We start from the raw sequence: 20,846 nt of genomic DNA, 5'->3' as shown, positions 1-20,846 counted from the left end.
ATTTATACATTAGAGAGTAACAAGTTTAAAAAAGAAGTTTGTATTATGTATTTACAAGAGCTGGGACTTTTACTAAAAAATTGAGGGTCTGTCAATCGCCATCCGTCAGAAGCGAGGGTACACATTCGTCATCCGTCTATATGGCAAGCCGCACCAAATCGTAATCGCCTATAGGCCGGTCCGCCTATCATTTTAAACGGCCCTCCGCCATCGCTTCCGTCGATGAGCGTCTTGGTTCGATTTTTATCTGTTTTTCTAATTGTTTTTACACTAGTATTGAAGGGGATAAAAACAAGACAAATGGAACATACCATCGCTGTGAATTAAATTCCACAAACATCTTGGTTATATGCAGCGCTTTCATTCTGTTGTATTCTTTATCATAAAACATAGCTCCATGTAAACCTGGCTAGTGCCCCCCCCCCAAAAAAAATGCATAAAAATCAATGAAGAAGAATAACATACAGTTAGAAAAACACATTCAAGTGCATTACAGAGCAAATTCTACATTCCATCACATCGAGTTTACAGCCACGTTGACATCTGATGAATTTTACTGCTTAGAGAATTTAAAACAAAAACACAACAAAAAAAAAAATCAATAAACTGAATAAAATCCCAATTGATTTATATGCAAACCCGGATAAAATTTACAACTACCCCTGCTAAGCCTCACAGCTTGATTTATGCCTTAATTGGGAACCCTGGCTGCAATATAAAAGGAAGTGCTATTTCACAAGACAGTTAACCTTGAGACTGGACATAAAAGACATTCGTCATCCATGGCCTCTGCTTACATGAGGTAGTTAGAGAGAAGTCACTGACTCGAGGCAACTTTTAGCACCGTGACTTTCACACGGTTTCTGTTTCAACCCCTTTTTACTAAGCCGAACTCCTCCGTCTAGCTTTTTAATTAATCACACCCCTATTGATTAAAGTACTGAATGGATTTTCAAAAACAGTCTACAGTTGCTGCCCTGAATCGATGGCAAATCCCAGTTTCACTAGCCTGGGGCAGAGTAAACACGTTAGTCAAGGGGAACCAATGACGGATGGCTCAAGGCAGATGGCGATCTATAATTTAGCATTGTTGTGTGCGTACGTGTGCGTTTGTGTGATAGACAACTGAGACAAACGCAACGAGACCAAGGGAGACAGAAACACAGAGGAGTTGAGAGAGCAGAGATTCCAGTTTCATGTTGCAGCTCTTTCAAGGCGTGTTCCTGCTTCAAAGTGTGAGCCAACTGGGGACAGGAGTGACATGATACAGACCAGTTTTGGAATGTGTGCATCTGAATCATACATCACAGATCTGTGATATGCTGGATAGTTCTTTATGCCCTGTGGAGGTGGCACAATTCTCTGAATCTATGATTCAGTTGAACTGATTCCGTGAAAATGTGCGCTCCATGCACAGCGCACGAATCAGCGCTCATAATGTGCAGTCTTGTCTCGATGGAAACTACGACAAAATGGTTGGAGGAAAAGTCATTATTTCCCAGAAAATGTATTCATTCATGTACAAAGCAGGGGCGGAGCCAGACTGCCCACCCAGTGAGATTCATGAAAAAATATATACTTTTACATTTTTAGAAAATTATGAAATTATTCATTTTTAATGAAATATTAAGAATTGCATAATTGTGGTCGTCTAAGCAAGGTCTGAACTTCATATTATTCGGTTTGTCATTTCATTTGAATATACGATGTGTTTTGATTTTTCCAGGCCCGCCCATTAGCCACGTTCTGGCTCCGCCCCTGGTACAAAGTAAGACTTTTCAGGAGGCAGGAGGCCGGCACACGAGGAAAAAAGGATTCGAGACCCCTGGCGTAAAAGAGTGAATGAACTGACAGACTAACCCAAACATATTTTTTTTCAAGAATATGTTCTATGCAGGTCAACATGGCATTCTGATTAATATTGTGTTTGTGGAATATGAGTTAAGCAGCAAAATTCACTCATTTTTAGCCATCTAAGGTCACTTCTGTTGACTGAAAATGACATCGCAGATGCTCAGGGTTCAGGTAACAACCAATCACGGCTCCGTTTCAGGAGACAGGTGAGCTGTGATTGGTCGTTACCTGAGCGCCGAGCAACTGTGATGTCATTTTCAGTCGACAGAAGTGACAAAATGGCCGCCGCCAGAGATGGCTAAAAACAGGTGGATTTACTGTTATCCCATAAACGTAATATTCATATTCATAATGCCTTGTTTCAACTAGTGGGCCTGCATATAACAGTCTTGAAAAAAATATGTTTGGGTTAACTTACTCTTGAAGCATTTATTGACACTCCAGAATCCATACATACTTCATTCCAAAATGTGTTTCACTTCAGCACATTTGGTGTTAAAATGCAGTGTTTTCTTATTCTTTATCATGCAACATACTTACACGCAACAATTTAGAATTTTAGCCACTAAATGTGCTCAAGCAAAGTCCAAAAATCAACCTAATTTCACTGGTTTTAAATCAATATTTAACCCGCGGAGGAAAAAAAATCCACTGTTCAAATGCCCCATGCTTGTGTTATTTGCTGCCATCAGTGAGGTAAACAAAGGAAGGTCAAAGGTGGACAAGCCCTCAAGACCCTTATCACTCACCTAACTGCCAAACGCAAAGGGCAAAGGGTGCTCAGAGTCATTACCAGGCTTCCTGAATCTGTATCTGTGCTTGTTTTTTTTTTTTTTTTTTTTTTTTTCTATGACTTCTTTTTTTAACCTATTGAATCACTAATATATCCTGCTCAAATACACAATAAATAGCAACAGGATTGTTTTTGTATGTATGTATGTATGTATGTAACAGCTGTTTAGGTCACTGTCTGTAAATAATTTAATAAACCATGGTGCCAATGGGTTGAAAAACAGCGGTGAAAACAGGTTGGAGAAAAACTAGGGAAAATGCATTAAATAATAAGTAGTTTAGGGGAAAGGAGGAGGAACAAAAATGTATGCTGCAAGATAAAAAATTAAAAGCTGCCTTACAAAAGCAGCCCCCCCCAAAAAAAGACAACTGAGTCCATCGGCAGTCTCTTTGATGAGTGGTTGCTTGTCATTTTACTTTACAAATTTCACGGTCTGCCTCCTTTCAAATTCAACTCGGTAAATAATTGAGCTGCGACGCGCGGCAAAAAGCGCAAATACGTGACAGTCACATTCCCCACACACAAACAAAAAGTGGCAGTCAGTACTTTTGCAACATGGCACATTTATTTGGTTCAATAAACAACACTGCATTGAATGGGGGGGGGGAAATCTGATTATCTTTTGTTGTGTATTTTGTTATTATTACATTTTCACGCCATAATCGCCACGCACATGTACTGGCATATTTGCGGAATATCGGCTCATTTGCAATTACAAAGATTCGTGTGGAGCATAGAGTAAGTTGATATTCATATCAAATACATGAAGTTGTAGATGTAGTATGAAAACAAGCTGATAACACAAAAGGATGATCATTCCTTCTTTATTCCGTCATACAGTTATTGCGGCTATTTAAGGGCCTATATGGTTGGAGTTTTGTATTATGAGATGGAGAGGTGTGGAGGGTGGTGGGGGATGGGTGGGGCACCCTGTATTGATCTGTACTGATCTGTACTATATGTGATGAAATTGGCTTTTCAAAGGGCACTTAACGACCCATTCTGGGCATCGGGGGAACCGCGCTAAACCAGGAAGTGATTGAACAATCTTTATACAGACCCAGCAATCACACAGCCTTCTGTCGTCTTAAATCTCAAAACTGGATAAGCCCAGTGAAAGCAATCAGGTTCATTTTCTCCAATTTGAGGATGTTTCGTCAGTGACCTCCGCAGCTGCGTTTCACCTTACCCGACAACGTAAACAATATCAATGAGTCTTCAGAAGAAAATCTGTCCTTTTGTTTTTCAATAAAATGCATTTGGTGTACATTTAGTGTAGTGCTAAAGCTGTGCAACAGACTCTCAGGGGTCATTAAAAAAAAAAAAATCATTTGAAATGGTCGTCGACCAAAGTCTGTTTTGTGGTCTTTTTTTCCTTAACAGCAGCCAATTTAAGCAAGAAACTAGTTGGCCCAAATCAACTTAACCTCTGTGTGGTTTGTTGATACAATATTCATGTGGCCGACATATTTCAACAAAGTTTACACGCAAGTTAGATGGAATTAATCGATGTGGATGCATTTTACCCATCCCGAGACAATACAAAGCTCTTCCGATAAATGGGAGGAGGAGTTTTGCGATGGAAATGCCACACATCCCAAATATTTGATATCGTTGACATCAGCACAGCAGTTGCACTCAGTTTGCAATAATATATTAGAAAGTCTTTGTCGATGCCATCCATGTCAAAAGTTTCTCGAATTGATACAATAGTTCTGTGATCGTGTGACTACGTGCGTGTCTGCTGATGGCAGTGGAGTGTGTGCACATGTTTTCCGAGCAACTAGCTTCCATCGAGTGGGATGGCGCACTTACGACAGTCCTGCTCGTCCGAGTCATCCTCGCAGTCGTTGTCTCCGTCGCAGACCCACGAGCGTCGTATACATTTGCCGTTGTCGCAGTGGAAGTCCAGTGGGGAGCAGGTGGGAAGCACTGCAAACGAACAAGGCCAAACAAGTTTGTCGGCGTGAACAAATAAAAGACAAACAAGTGGTTATGCAACAGAAATGGGAGGAAACGAGCAGATTGCTGGAAAGGCAGCGTCGGCGGTGTCGGGCTGGGTCGCGGGTCCACTTTTGTTCTACCTTCTAACAAGACGCAGGGAGCCACAATGCTTCCCAAGCTCAACTCAGCACATTCCTGCTTAACTTCATATCCGTTATAAGGGCAGCTACTCACTGTCTAATGACTGGCTCTTTGTCATGCGCAGACGGAGCTAATTTAATTATGGCCCAGAGATGGATGAAAGTGGGAGGAGGGGAGCTTGTCTTGCTACCGGGCTCGCTTGTCAATACCAGATATTAAATATTGACCGGGCTTTGCAGACTTGATGAAAAATGCATGACGTCACACAGCGAGCTAACCGCCGCGGCAGACAGGCAGACAACTTGGGGAGTGAATTAAGTGTGTGTGTTGGGGCGTGGCGCTAGTCTCCTGGGGAAAGTAAAGCCCCACTGACCCACATACCCTTGCTTGGATATTACATTATTCAAGCCAAAGACAGCGAGAGATAATCATACAAAAGTTGCTTGCCCAGTCTGTCTACATTCTCTTCACGTCCAATGAATCCGGTTTTAGGCTAATTTGACGACCATAGTGAAGATCGGAATCATTTATTATGCAGGTGGTCGACAGTAGTGCACTTTTATTTGCCATCAGAGAACAGTATGTGATGCAGATATTATCTGATGTAATTGTAAAAATCGCTTGGATTAGCCTTCACGTGATGCAGAGATAAGTGGTTGATTATCAAACACTATCAGAGACAGAGACTGTTGGTTGAATTTAAACATCCATCCATCCTTTATCTGATCCTCTTATCCTCACAAGAGTTACGGGTCGTTGTGATGTTACTAAATTACTGAAAAGGCTGAATTTGGAATCAGCAGAACGATGTCAAGCAATGACAACTACAGTATGTAAATCAGTCAACCATAGAGCATGTGTTAGCATATCGTCGCCGTCCTGTGAAAAACACCTATGTCCAATTTTGGAAAAGAAAAACAATTTTCACGTTAATGCGAGGTCTGTAACGCGGAAACAGCATCCATGTAAAAATAAGAAAATTTAAAAAAAAAAATGGCCATAGGTATTTTTTATAGAACAGCGACGATATGCAGCTTTCTAATGGACAAATAACTAAATAGCTAAAGTTATGAAAACATTGTCACAAAACTTCAAAAATGAGTGAAAACAATATTTTGCTATTATAAAAAGCTAAATTAATTGAAAAACTAATGAATAACTAAACGTGACCTTCAAAATATTTGAAGTTATTTTTTTTTCTTTTTTTTTGTACAGTTTCTTTCATCGCGACTTCCTTAACACTTTTGTTCACACAATCTTAGTCATTGAAATAGCCTGAGTCTAACTTGATACTGTATATTTGAAATGTTTCAATTCAAGATGACGAAACATTTCTAAATTTTAGTTCAAAAACTGACAAAGCTTTTACAACAATCTAAAACTGAACAAAACAAGTGTTATTAAAACGCTAATCTTGTCAGAACAATTGAGCACGATATGCATGAAAGCAAGATATTTTTTTTTGTTCTCTCAAATGAAGCACAAACATTCGCAAAAAAATGCTTGTCAAAAAAGATTTACACAAAACTGGACAACTGCAAAATTAACAATGACGAGGAAGATCCACGGAGCATCCTCGGATAGTTGATGAGCTCTCTTGCTACTTTGATCCCGCTTATCAGACAGGTTCTGCTTAACTCAGATTTGCTATCAATGCATTCCTCCCTCTGAGACTGACAAATACACACATGCACTCCCACACACTCATAAAACCCTCATAACATTTAATGTTTCCCTTAGGTGGTGGTTTGACGCATTCCAGGAATCAACTGATTGTATTTTAACCTTTTGCCCATTTCTCTATGCGCTACAACAGATGACTGTCTACCTGACATATGAATATGAAAACACTGCCTATGACAAAAGGAATAAAAGATCATTTTGCTAGACCCACACACAACTTTTCGTCATTAGCGGTTTCAAACTGGGGAATTTCTGGGGTTCAAATTGCAACCATACTGATTAGGCTATCTTTCATCATGCCGCAAGATAATGACACAAAACGCACTGCAAAAACTACACACAAAAATCATCAGGGGCAAAAAGTGGATGATTTCTGACTGGCTAAGTTTATAGGTGACATTCCATCATAATCCATTTTTGTCTGACTGTTTTATATATAACATATGTCAAAATGCGTCTGTGACCTGCTTGAAGCGACGCAAAAGCCGATGAAAGGCAAATCGTTTCGATTTGAATTAGACACCGTTGCAACGTAGGATCGTTATTCATTATCAGAGTGCCCACTTCGTGCTAAATGCCGACTCAACGAAGGGATGAAACGAGCCCTCGAGTAATTTGAGTACCTAAAACCCCAATTAAAAATATCGCTCATGGATTTTTTTTGAGTCTCGAGTACCCGTTCATTTAGTGTGCGCTGTACACAAACGTACGTGGGTGTGCACCATTCCGGAGACAGCCAAGGCAGCCGCAGCGACACTTACGTGTAAAGTGGTGAGGAGTTCAACTTCAAAATAAAGTTTAGCTTACCAAAGATCATATGGACATCAAATTCAGTGGCGAGCTTTTATTTTGAAGTTGTTCTCGGCAACGCGTGTTGGCGTGGCAGCTTTCTTGACTCATTTTCCTGGCGCAGTTGGGACCAGTTTATAGTGCTGTCATAAACTGTTGCCACCAATATCAACACAGTGTCATCTTGAAATCATGTTTGCTAATTGAAGACACTAAAATAAGTAATAATTATGCTGACATTGACATACGGCGCCTGTTTACAACGTTTAGAGTCTAGTGCAGATAGCAGCTAAGCTAGTGCCCCATTTAGGCTAGTACGAGCCGTCGGACTACTACGTCTATCAGCTTCTGAAAACAGGTTAGCCGTGATTGGCTGTTACCTCAAGTGCAACTGTGATGTCATTTTCAGTTGACAGCAAGTGACAAAATGGCCACTCCCCGAGATGGCTAAAAACGGGTGGATTTTGATGCTTAATTCATATTCCACAAATACGATATTAATCAGAATTCCGTGTTTAGACTAGTGGAGGCAAATACAACATATTATTGGTAAAGAACATTTTAGCAATAAAACTACCTGGTAATAAAAGCTGAAATTTATATCTCCTCTCAAACATCATCTTCTGATTTTGCCAAATCCAAGTTTTCAATCTACCAAAAACAAGAATTTGCCTCACTGTTCTAAAGTGTGACTGTAATATGGAGCCATTTTCACCACTTTTAGTAACAGAAATGCGGCAACACTGGTTAGAGAAAAATGTCGACTATTTGTCACTACTCCACAAGTATGACATCTATCTATTGTATCTCTCATCTATCATCCCACCAAGCAGAATTTCTATTTCTGGGTAACTGTTATACTTATTTAAGGAAGATCTAGAAGGAAGATGAGTGTGCGCTGCAATTAAATGTGTGTGCATCTTTAAGTGGCCTTGAGCAGCAAGTTAATGGCCCGCTCTTTCCTGTAGAGCAGCGGAATCAAGTGCCTCTAATAGGACCAATATATCTGTCTTAAAGCTGCTTATCACTGGGGCTCAACAGATGAAGGGATGAACGAACATCTTTAGAAAGAGAAGGCTGTCGAAAAAAAAACAGATGTGGACCCCTGAGAATGACAGAGGAGCACAACTAGGGAGACTATTTAAGGATCTTCAGTGAAGGTTTTCTTTTTGTGTTCGGCACATGTCATTTCCTCTCCAGATTGCTGTCATTTCTCATGGAAACAGTTCATCACAGTGGAATTACGTTATTCTACACACAGATGAGGAAGCGCAGCCAACCTTGTGACAAATATAATTTAGGTGATGTAAGTGAGCGACATAAGAATTGTTGATTAGCATTTTGGAAAGAAGGGACTGACTCACAAATAAAAGACAGAGCTTAATAAATTAACTGGATTTCTGGGGGGGGGGGGTCATACAAAATAGTACAGTTCAAAAACATATTATATATATTATAACACATTTTCGCACAACTTTCATTGTAATCCTAACAAGGCTATTGAATGTGGAGCTGGTCAATATTTAATGTTATCCAATTGTAGCTGACATTATTATTGCTGTCTTTTTTTTTTTTGTTGCTGTAAATTAGCTCGTCAAATGTTACACAGAGAAACTTTAGTGTGCTGTAGGCATAAGCATAAAAAAGGTCAAAAATACTGGGAGCAATGGTTTAATGGTTTCACAGTCCCAAATTTCACATTTTATTTTACTTTAGTTTTATTTTCTTTGGTGGGGGGGCGGAGGCGTCATGCACACACATTCATTCCCCCCCCCCCCCCAAAAAAAAAACAAAGAGCTCGATTGAAATGGAAAAAATTACACTGAGGTCACTTGAGGCTGTAGCACCGCAACTGAAAATGTTCCTATGGGAATGATTGCTGCTTGACAGAGAGGCCTGAAAATGCCTCTCCTTTTGTCGATGTGATCTCTTCTCTTGTGCTTGGGCTTATTTGACACAGCGGGCTTATCAGATCCTAGACAGTTCTAGTCAGCAGCCAGAAAAACTGGCAGGGCAGAGTAGAACTACCGGCTGAGTTTTTTTCTTTTTCTTGGCAGAGTATCCAGCAGCAGCCTGTGTGATGGGTTTTATTGGACATCTTCTACCTCTGTTGCTAGCCAACCACAAAAGCATTCATACTGTAAATTAAGCAAGACACATAAATGTATCACCTTTATAAGTCTGATATGTATACCTTGATTGCATCTACATCTCATATTTGTCTTATTAGTACTAGTAGTGTATAAAATGTGGACTCAGGTTTTGGGACATCTGCCGATGACCGTTGTAAAAAAAAAGAAGAGCTGGTCCCCTTTGCAGCTACAACAGCACTATTCTGATTTGAGAACTTTCAAGATTTTGAGTGTGTCTGTCACTCTTGGCATGAACTCAAAAAGGTGGAATGCATAATGTGAATTTATGCTGTTGCATGCAGCAATATAAGGAATGTGATGTTTAAATTACAGTACAACAATGTTGAAATAAAGAGCTAAAGAAGAAAGTGCAAGGCTGTGGTTCCCAGTGGTTCATATTGAAGGAAAGTCGGCTGGCTGGCTTCAACTACAATCTAACTACACACTATGCAGGAGAACTGGACAGGCCTCAAGAAACATTTTGCCGATACGTTTATGGTCGCATAAAAGCTAGTTACTAGTCTATTTCAATACAGTCTAACATTGTTTTTATATATGCTACATTTTAAAGCCAATGGATGAGGCAGAGTGCCCTTTAGGACGGGGCTAATTTGTGGCAGGAAAGCTTCTACTTCAAAGTAGTTCAATCAGAGCGTCACCGCTAAACTATTGCGAAAAAAAGATGGAAACAACCATGAGACAAAACCACAATGCATCTACTCTACAAACCGAGCAGTGTACCTGCACTTCCCACAAATTACTTATGAATATGTGCATCCATACAATCTAATGAGACCCGATCCCATGGCCCCCCCCCCCAAAAAAAAAAAAAATAATAATTAAAAAATACAATAAAATCAGCACACACAAACACAAGTTTCCTCTTCTTTTAATTTTGATTCAGCTCTTAATGCATCCCACTATACTGTGCAGACATCCAAGTCATTAGACTGCTTGGATGAATATCAAGATGTAAAATGTAGCATTCATAGATTTGGAGCATGAAACTGCAAAAATAAACACGAGCCCTAAAATCCTGGCTGAATCCTGAATATGACCTACATTTGTGAGCTGGAGAGCCAGGCCCTGCTCTTTGAGAGCAAAACGCCAAAGCTGTCAAACTTAGTAGAGATACTGGATCATGGCAGGAGTTCAAAAAAAAAAAAAAAAAAAAAAAAAAAAAAAAAAAAAAAAAAGGAAAGTCTCTTGTAAGGTGCCAAGACTAAAACCATCTTCTCCACCCAGCTCATGTTTACTGTAGACGATTGCTGTATCCCAATTCCTTCTGGTACTTTTAGATACAGTATAACCACTGGGAAATAAATTATCTAAATTGTTTCCATACAATGAAACTTGTTTGTGATGGTTCAACACTTACTATATGTATGACATGATTCGTCATATATAAATGTTATAAAAGACAAAATAACTGTCCCATAAGTTTGGATCCACTGTGCAATTAAAAAAAAAAAAATCATAACCCCAAAAATGTTCACCTCAACAAAATAGACGAATACAAAGATCATTTAACACAACGTCTCATTATGATTCAGTGCAGAGATTCAAGATATTAATGAACAGATTGTTGAATTAATACTACTCATACTGCCCTTCAAAAACTGAAAAGCAGAACTGATCAAGTTTTTAATATTGTTGATAATGACTTCATTTATATAAAATAAAATACAGTGACATGGTGTAATCTTATTCAACTGCCCAAGTTGAAGTAGTAAGTGTCTGTTGATGTGCTAGTTGTTTCTGAACAGGAACTTGTCAGCACATAGTTTGAACATTATCATTAAAGGGGAAGTCAACCCAAACATGTTTTTTTAAGAATATATGTTCTATACCACTAGTTGAAAAATGGCATTCTGATTATTATTGAGTTTGTGCCATAGTTTTTAGCCATCTCAGGGGGCGGCCATTTTGTCACTTCCGTCAACTGCAAATGACATTGAAGTTGCTCAGGTTTCAGGTACCGACCAATCACAGTTCACCTGTTTTCTGAAGCTGAGCCATGATTGGTCGTTATCTGAGCCCTGAGCAACCGTCTCATTTGCAGTCGACAGAAGTGACAAAATGGCCGCCCCCTGAGATGGCTAGATTTTCCTTCTTAACTCATAGTCCACGAACGCAATATTAATCAGAATGCCTTGTTTGAAATAGTGAGCTTGCATAGAACATATTCTTGAAAAAATATATATGTTTGGGGTGACTTCCTCCTTAATCAATCTTTGTACTGTTTTTGACTCATTTAACGTTGTCAACTAAGGTTGGGGCAGCTGTGGCTCAGCTGATAGAGCAGGTCGTTGAGTGGCGAAAGGGTCGCCGGTTTGACTGTCAAAGTGTCCTTGGGCAAGCCGCTAAACCCTAATTTGCTCCGAGTGGGCCTGGCAGCGCCTTGCATGGTAGCAGCCACCCACTGGTGTGTGATTGTGTGCGTAAATGGGTGAATGTGAGGCTTTGTAAAGCACTTTATCTACACCATACGGTGCCAAAAGCGCTATATAAGTGCACTCCATTTATCATGCTGGGGTCATTGCATTATGTTTTAAAACTGAAACAAAGTCCTAACAATTTGGGAAAAAGGGAAAATCCGTTTTAAATCCCCTCAAACTAGCTTGTGAAAGATCTCCTGTACAAAGCTCTTTTTATGCATCCCTTTCTGTGCCCATATCAGCATCTAAACATGTCTTTTCTGTGCCAACTTCATTGACTGAAGAGGCTGTAAATACTGAAGGAGAAACTAGAGGAGAGAAAACAGCCCGGGCTAGGCAGGGGTTTGAGGAAAACAGAGGCGTGTAGAGGACGAAGGAGAAGGAGGGGGAGGAGGATTATGCTAATGTTTCCAAAGCTCCGATCAAAGCTCGAGACAGAAAGACGTAAAAAGAAAAATACAAGGCTTGAGGAGGTGGACTAGAAGGCAAACATGCTGAGCCAAGCAAGAAAAATTCATCCTTATGAGAAATAAATGAAAGTCCTGGATTAAAATAAGGTGAGAAGCATGATAAGGGGATGGAGGACAGGATGCTGAGATGAGCTGATGGTGGTCTGGAGTGAGAAATTGACGTGACAGAGAAGGTGGGAATGGGGTCCTAATCTTCCCCATTCTTGCTTTTGGGTCAGTTGTGCTCCTGCTGTCCCAGTTGCTTTCTGATTGGCTGGAACTGCTCAGTGGTGGATTAAAGTATATAGGGGGTATTTCTTATTTTTTGGTCGATGCGATGGTCTATTTTTGCACATGTGACAATGCTTCCAGGAACACCAGTTTAAATTTTGAACATTTGCAAATTATTTTAATGAGAAAGTTTGGATGGTTAACTCTTAAGTGGTAAGTGAAGCCAATTTTTTTTTTTTATATATATATGTTCTATGCGGCCCCACTAATCAAAACACGTCCTTCTGATAAATATTATGTTTGTGAAATATGAATCAAGTAGCAAAATCCAGCTGTTTTTATCCATCTCCATTTTCCCACTTGCTGTCGACTGAAAACGATATCACAGTGCCCGACGGCCCAGGTAACGACCAATCACAGCACACCTTGTGAATGTCACATGACCAAACTCAGAAAACAGGTTAGCAGTGATTGGTCGTTACTTGAACCCTGAGCAACAGTGATGTCTTTTTCAGTCGACGGCAAGTGGTAAAACAGCCGCTCCCTGAGATGGATAAAAATGGGTGGATTTTGCTCCTTAATTGATATTGTATGAACACAATATTAATCAGAATTCTGTGTTTGGATTAGTGGTGGTGCATAGAACATATTATTGTAAAGAACATAAAATAAAAATAAAATAAAATAGAATACAGTACATAACATGACTTGTGTAACTGATACTGTATGTAGATATGTGAAATAGGAAGAACTACCCATACAATGTTCCATGACAAAAAACAAAATTGCAAATTTTACTAAAGATGAACATAACTATTTAAATACCAGAATGAAGCTTTTGTTTGTAAGGGACATAACAGAAATATTTTAATATGTTCTGAGCCTGTGCACAGGCAATTGTAAACGTGGCAATTCAGTTGGGAAATATTGACATCCAATTTCACAATCATTACGAAACATGATAGAAAATCATTGTTTATTATATTTTTTCAACTTGACAAGTTTACCATCCACACCTGATATTTGAAAAAAAAAAAAAAAGTATACATCATGATAAAAAATAATTCAACATTACATTTTTTTGCAAAATGTCCATCCATCCATTATCGATACCGCTTATCCTCACAAGGGTCGCGGGGCGTGCTGGAGCCTATCCCAGCTGTCTTCGGGTAGTAGGCGGGGGGACACCCTCAATTGGTTGCCAGCCAATCGCAGGGCACACAGAGACAAACATCCGCACTCACAATCACACCTAGGGGCAATTTAGAGAGTCCAATCAAGTTACCATGCATGTTTTTGGAATGTGGGAGGAAACCGGAGCACCCGGAGAAAACCCACGCAGGCACGGGGAGAACATGCAAACTCCACACAGGGAGGCCGGGATCGAACCCACGACCTCTGAACTGTGAGGCGGACGTGCTAACCAGTCGACCACCGTGCCGTCCTTTTTGTAAAATGTATTGAAGAAATTATAGTAAATATTGAAAAAAATATATATATATTTTACTAATAATTACAATGCCTGAAGTACTAAACCTCTTCAGCAATTTATAGTGGTCGACAGTTGTTGCAAAGTGGTCCTCCGTGAATTCATGCTGCAAGTCAAACCTGACAGACCAGTGTGTATGAACAGGATGCAGTCAACTAAATACAGTGTCTCACACACACAAACACACAAACACACACACTCACATTTATACATTAATGGCCACATTATGCCGCCGCCCCTGTGTGACCTATATCTTTGCTACTGTAACAACGAAAATTTCCCCACTGTGGGATCAATAAAGGCATTCTTATCTTATCTTATCTTATCACACACACACACACACCCTCCATCTCTCCATAAAGCAGTTTCAGGCTGGGGATTTTACTCCAGCAGTGATTTAAAACACCAGCATTACAGAATGCTGGATCAGTACATTTGCAACACACTTGGGTGGCACATTGCTGCCGTTCGTCGCGGGCTCATATTTATAGCAGTGCTTCCCAATTTGTGTGGGAAAGAGGCTGCACGCTGAATTTTACATCTATCTCTTTTTCTTTAATGTCACTCTAGCTCAAGCTGAAAGCATTTACACTTTAACATGCTCAACTACTTTCAACTCAGCAGGGCTCCAACCACAGCTCATGTCCTGCTTACAGTGTAGCGTCACCAAAATAAATCCAAATAAATTTGAATGATGTGCAGAACATCTAAGGAGGTGCTGGCAGCAAGATACAATCGGGGAAATTGCTAGCTATATAAATCTAGAACAGTTATTCACTCATATTAGCTGTTTAGAACATCCAGAATTAGTGTGGGTAGTTATATTTTATTAGATCGAACTTTGAAAAGAGTTCAAGAAAGATCATTCAGAAAAGGGATGGTAGACAGTCGCATTAATCAGCATCAGTTGGTTTGCATGTTTCCACTACACTGTGAGAGGATTTGAAGGATTTCGCAGGGACACAGCTGGGGTTAACTAGCATGCATTTATGATTACACACCATCCCCTGACAACACACAGAAATATAGCCAAGGATAACATTCAAGTTATAAAAACTGAAGGCTCCATTTTCATGAGCAACAAAAGTCTGGCACGAGACGTGGTCTAAATCTGCGCAGAGGTGGGCTTGACTTTGTTTTGGTATTTTTGCAGATGCACGCAGCTGGGCACAGTTTAAAATGGACATTTTGCGCCGTTGTTGGCGTGAATACGGTTGATTTGATTCATCGCTAAGAGAAGCTGCTTGTTTCATTCCCTTTAAAAGAGTGAGAGGCGCACACTCCTTGACACGGCGGTAAGAGAAACGGATTTGCTGGAGTCCATGCAGGAGATCGAAGCGCGCAAAGTAGGTTTATAAGGAACTGCAATCACACCTCCACGGGCGGTAAAGTTGGCCAAGGAGATCACAGATGAAATGGACACCGATTATGTGTCATGAATGCAGAGAACAAACCTCCACAGATGTCAAATGTAAACTATAATCAAGAATAGCATCTCTTAGATTTAAGGAAAAGGTAGCACAACTTGATGCCTGATCTGGTCTTCTCTTTTTGAATTCACTTCCGTTTGCTTTCTCGGACAGCACAGCATTACAACCCAAAGACTCATGTCTTAAAGCCAAAGTCAATCCAACCGTATTTTTTTCAAGAATATGTTCCCAGCAGGCCCACTAGTTGAATCACGGCATTCTGATTAATTTTGCGTTTGTGGAATATAAGTTAAGCAGCAAAATGCACTCGTTTTTAGCCATCTGCGGGGGTGGCCATTTTGTTGTCTGTCGACTGAAAATGACATCAAACTGCTCACAACGACCAATCACGGCTGACGTGTTTTCTGAATCTGAGCCGTGATTGGTCGTTGTGAGCAGTTGGGATGTCATTTTCATCCGGCAGAAGACAAAATGGCCGCCCCCAGAGATGGCTAAAAAAAAGTGTGGATTAACACTTATTCCACAAACACATTTACCAGAATGCCCAGTTTCAACTAGTGGGCTTGCATAGAGCATATTCTCGAAAAAGAAAATGTTAGCGTTGACTTTTTCCCTTTAAGAATGCAAATGCACATCTCTATATGATCCTTCCATCACCTCATATAGGTTTATGGATGTGTTGCCTGTAAGTGCATTAACATAAAATATGGATTGCTAATGAAACGGTGATTCATGTCAAAAGCTTTGAAACATAGCAGTGAGTGTTATTCTGTCCACATGCCACCAGACTGATGCATTTAAAAAAAAAAAAAAAAAAAAAAGGGTATTTATTAAACCTATGAAACATCTGTGTTCAGCATTCTATAAAGTGTTAATGTTCAGACCTTGGGATGGGGTATGTGCTATTTTTATTTTTATTTGTTTACAGAGGAGGTGGTAACTTCTACAATCATCCATTATCCATCCATTATCTGTACCGCTTCTCCTCACAAGGGTCGCGGGGCGTGCTGGAGCCTATCCCAGCTGTCTTTGGGCAGTAGGCGGGGGACACCCTGAACTGGTTGCCAGCCAATCGCAGGGCACACAGAGACAAACATCCGCACTCACAATCACACCTAGGGCCAATTTAGAGTATCCAATCAACTTACCATGCATGTTTTTGGAATGTGGGAGGAAACCGGAGTGCCCGGAGAAAACCCACGCAGGCACGGGGAGAACATGCAAACTCCACACAGGGAGGCCGGAGCCGGGATCGAACCCACGACCTCTGAACTGTGAGGCGGACGTGCTAACCAGTCGACCACCGTGCCGCCCTCATCCATTATCCTTTGTAAATAAATAAAATATATATTTGGTTCATTTTCCTAAATAGTCAATGCACTTTACAGAATACTGACTTAAGGCCTTTTCGCACTGCACTTATTTTTGGGGTGTTCCCCAGGCAGGGTACAGGTAGGACTTGAACATTTGGAAGTAGTTGCTGAGCGGCCTCCCATGAAGTAGCCTGGAGGATTTTCCTGCTGGTTTGGATGTGAACTAGACCGTACCTTGGCAACATGGAATTGTCATTGCTTCAAAAAAAAAAAGCTCTGGCTTTGCACATTTTTAGGAGGAATTTCGTTTGGGTCCCAAAGACAGTGAGACACTGCATGACTTTTACATCTTCCATTTTCTCCATGCAGTTTTTTTGCATAAGTCGGCCAAGTTTTTTTTTTTTTTTTTGCTACTAGCACTCTGAAAATCACTGCACCAACCCCTCTCCTGAAGGATGCATTGTCTGATGTCACAGCAGCAGCACTCCCGAATTGAACATTGGCATTTGGTCTTTAATCATCAACAGAACCTGTATTTTCTTTTTACATAAAAAAACTATATACTATACATATAAATAATTATTTTTTATCTTCAATCACTGAGACATTCTTTAATTTTAAAATGCTCTGAATTTCAGCCAAATTTCTGTAGTCCTCCATGAAAGCAGAGTCACTGTGTTGAATCCAAAGAAACGGTTGCACACATTGCTTTCACTTTGGAAAACAAAAATTAACATTTTGTACCATTTTCTGACATGTTAGGGACCAAATCAGTAGCTGAATTATAATCAATTTGTTTGTGTTTTTCTGCACTGTTCATTTGAAATGTGTGTTTTTTTTAATAAATGAATGGAAATTGAATTTTTTTTTTTATCCGATTCATCAATTAATCACCCAATTGACATGATTTATTTAAAAAAAAAAGCTAGTTGCAGCCATTTCAATTACGAATGTATTTTTACACAAAACAATTAAGAACAAAAACTGTTCTAAATTATTATGTCTAATAATAATATGCTAAGTTGCAAGCCTGTACAATGAATCCCCATTCATGATTACTTTGTGCCTTTTTTGTACAGTTCAACTAAATGTGAACAAAAGGGACATGGAACAATGTGCTCCAGACCATGTTTATTAAAACATTTGAATGCGAAGCCAATTGATTACTAAAATGGGATGGCTATTTATGATTTACAAGACATGTTTTCCTTTCCACTCTATGACATACGCCGCCATATACAAAGGTGACTGCCAGCTGCAAAGCCCATTTCCCATTTTCTAGTCACCTTGAAACTCCATCAACTATATTAGTGTTCCTTGACTGTCATTTGCTCCGTCTTTTACGTCAAGCGACTCACATGCCTCTAAAAAGGAAATTTAATGTTCTTCAAAGTCCCTCATCAACTCTCCTTTTCGCCTCTGGAGTCTCAGTACAGCGATGAAACTTTATCTGGAGGAACAAGAGTATAAACCCTCACTTCCACACTTGCAGACACTTCAGCACACACAGAGGCACATCTGCCCCAGACAATTTCCATGTGATTCCCACATTGTAATTAGATCCAAAGTTTACAAGGGGGAGCTTCACAGACTTCTCGTTCCTCCGCATTCCTCCAGTGTGATGCCGAACAATAGCAGCTTTCTCTAATAAAAAATTGATTAATTGACATAAATGTTCATGTTCAAAATAAAGTCTAGAAGCCACAGAATTACGCTGTTCAAAAATATGCTGAGAGGAGCAGACTGTGTGGTTATCAGTGTGTGTGCATGCGTGAGGGTGCGTGTCTGTGTGTCATTTTGGGTCTACACTCCCACGGTCACACATGCCCGTTGTCCCTTCTGAGCTGTGTAAACCGCTCTCTTGAAAAACAAATACATAAACATACATTTTACTTGAACGTAAATCATGTTTTCACTCCGCTTTACGATCCATTGTAATCTAACAGACACACAAGGCTTTGACTTTATTTCTTCCACATCACCATGCACACTAAACCGTTTTTACGTGATAGAGTGCTCATGAAGCCGTGATATTTTAGAATTTTGAATGGGTGAAAAGCAGCTTGATTAATGGAACCAAGAGACAGCGAGAAAACAAAACATGAAAATTAGCTTCAGTGATCAAATATGTGAGCAGAATCAACACTGCTATTACAGCTACTGTAACTTGATCGTTTACCACTGAGGATTTGTAGCGCTACATACAATTTTAGCCACTCAAACGACATAGGTGTGGACTTTGGCTGAGGTCCAAGTAAAATGGGAAGAGTACTGACGAAACTGTACTAATGGATTACAAAGATCCACCTACGTGCTCCGATAACTGTCAACTGCTTCCATGTGTCTCCTTCAATAAGCATCACACAACAGATCAATACGCGACAAACAGACATTTAACTGGCCATAGATCAATAGCACTTAGCATCCAATCTCCCAGTTTCTAACTAGTTTGCTATGACAGACAGATTCATGGAACTAGTTGATCATCATCACACCCAAAAAACACAGCGACAGGACTCTTAAAAAGGAAGTCAACCCAAACAGATATTTTTCACAAATATGTTCAATGCGAGCCCACTAGTTGAAAAAAGGCATTCTGATAAATAATGCGTTTGTGGAATAAGAGTTAACCCACTTGTTTTTAGCCATGTCCAGGGGCGGCCATTTTGTCACTTCTGTCGACTGAAAATGACATCACAACTACTCAGGGCTTAGGTAACGATCAATCACGGCTGACCTGTTTTCTGAAGCTGAGCCGTGATTGGTCGTTACCTGAGCAACTGTGATGTCATCTCCAGTTGACAGGAGTGACAAAATGGCCGCCCCCTGAGATGGCTAAAAAGGGGTGGATTTTGATGCTTAACTCACAAACCCAATATTAACCAGAATGCTGTGTTTCAACTAGTCGGCCCGCTGGGAACATATTCTTGATAAAAATATGGTTGGGTTGATTTCCCACTTTAAAAGATTTCCAAAGTGGTAACCCTAAGGGCAGCTTCTTCTTCTTCACAGTTCTCATGTTGACATTTCACATTTAGACAGAAAATTTAGAAGTGGAGAAGACATCCTGCTCCCAACAACTGACATGCTCTTGAGACCAATCACTGTCTCAAAAACCTTTGTAAAGTTAAACACATGCTGGTACAGAATGTCACCCAAGCAGTTATACTGCAAGGTCACATACACCAATGCAAAGTGCCTCTGCTAGCTTCTCCACAAGAAATACAACCCTGCCTGGACCAGTGAACCATTCAGTGTTTCCCTTGGTGATGATGGGATCCATATGGGTCCAATTATACTTTTTCTTTTTATTATTTTCTTCTTATTTATGCAGGAAATGGCTGCCTGAGCACATGCGTTCCTTTCTGGCATTATTCAGAAGTCCGGTCGTTATACAAATTAGCGCCATGCAGGGACGGATTAAATTGGTAAGTTAAACATCTGCTACAATGGATTTAAGTTTTTACTCAAGGGGTAAACTACAAAACTAGAGTCCACATTTCCACCAAGGGGTTTGTTTTCGTAATGGTCAGCATTTTAGGCACTTCCAATGTAGAGGGGTCTTAAAATGCCGAATAAAATAACTGTTACGTTATCGACTAAAAAGCTGCTTTTTCACCATCCTTACAGTATGTTACTGTATGCTTGTGGAGTACTGTTGTTCATTGAAAGGAAATCCGAAAATTGTCAGTTTTATGTTAAGACTGGAATGGAACAAAAGAATGGAAAGAAAGTACAAACCAGTGTTTAAAAAAAAAAAAAAAAAAAAAAAGACTTGGTGTTGACAGTTAATGTCACATCACTATATGGGATGTGTTTCACTTCATTGGCGAGTTCACTTCATTGGCGAGTTACAGAGTGTACTGTCCCACTGCTATGAGGTCACGTTATTTATGTAGCTATTACCATCCCACCCACGCAATGTGTGGTGGAAACACAAACCACATCAGTTTTTTTATAGTCATAAACCAAATCTACTACTTGATGGGCAATTTGAAATTTGAACCACTGTCTGTAGTTTTCTTGCTTGTAAAAGTAAAGAAAAAGGTAAAGAAATTGTTATTACCGAACATGAATTTTTTTCTAGGTATTTTGCAAACTGGATGTTGAGTGAAACATGGAAATAATGGCAAAGCAGAGGAACAGAAACAGTAATGAGA

At 39.9% G+C, this 20,846-nt stretch overlaps 1 protein-coding gene across 3 annotated transcripts in view; it reads right to left on the bottom strand.

Moving 5' to 3' along the window:
• Nucleotides 1–20,846, bottom strand: part of lrp4 (low density lipoprotein receptor-related protein 4) — a 92,318-nt gene that overhangs the window by 30,352 nt on the left and 41,120 nt on the right. For 2 of the 3 annotated variants that reach the window (XM_086025780.1, XM_086025781.1), the window contains exon 3: nt 4,463–4,579. In XM_086025780.1, the coding sequence (XP_085881906.1) occupies nt 4,463–4,579 (117 nt within the window). Of the gene's footprint in view, nt 1–4,462; nt 4,580–7,222; nt 7,320–20,846 lie in introns of those variants that run through there. The other variant, XM_086025782.1, reaches the window with a different exon arrangement.

Source organism: Filicampus tigris, chromosome 3 (genome assembly GCF_054856515.1).
Source record: "Filicampus tigris isolate MCC_2025a chromosome 3, RoL_Ftig_1.0, whole genome shotgun sequence".
In the NCBI taxonomy this organism is placed as follows: domain Eukaryota; kingdom Metazoa; phylum Chordata; class Actinopteri; order Syngnathiformes; family Syngnathidae; genus Filicampus; species Filicampus tigris.
The sequence above is the reverse complement of the archived record's forward strand: the minus strand, read 5'-3'. Positions and strand labels throughout refer to the sequence as shown.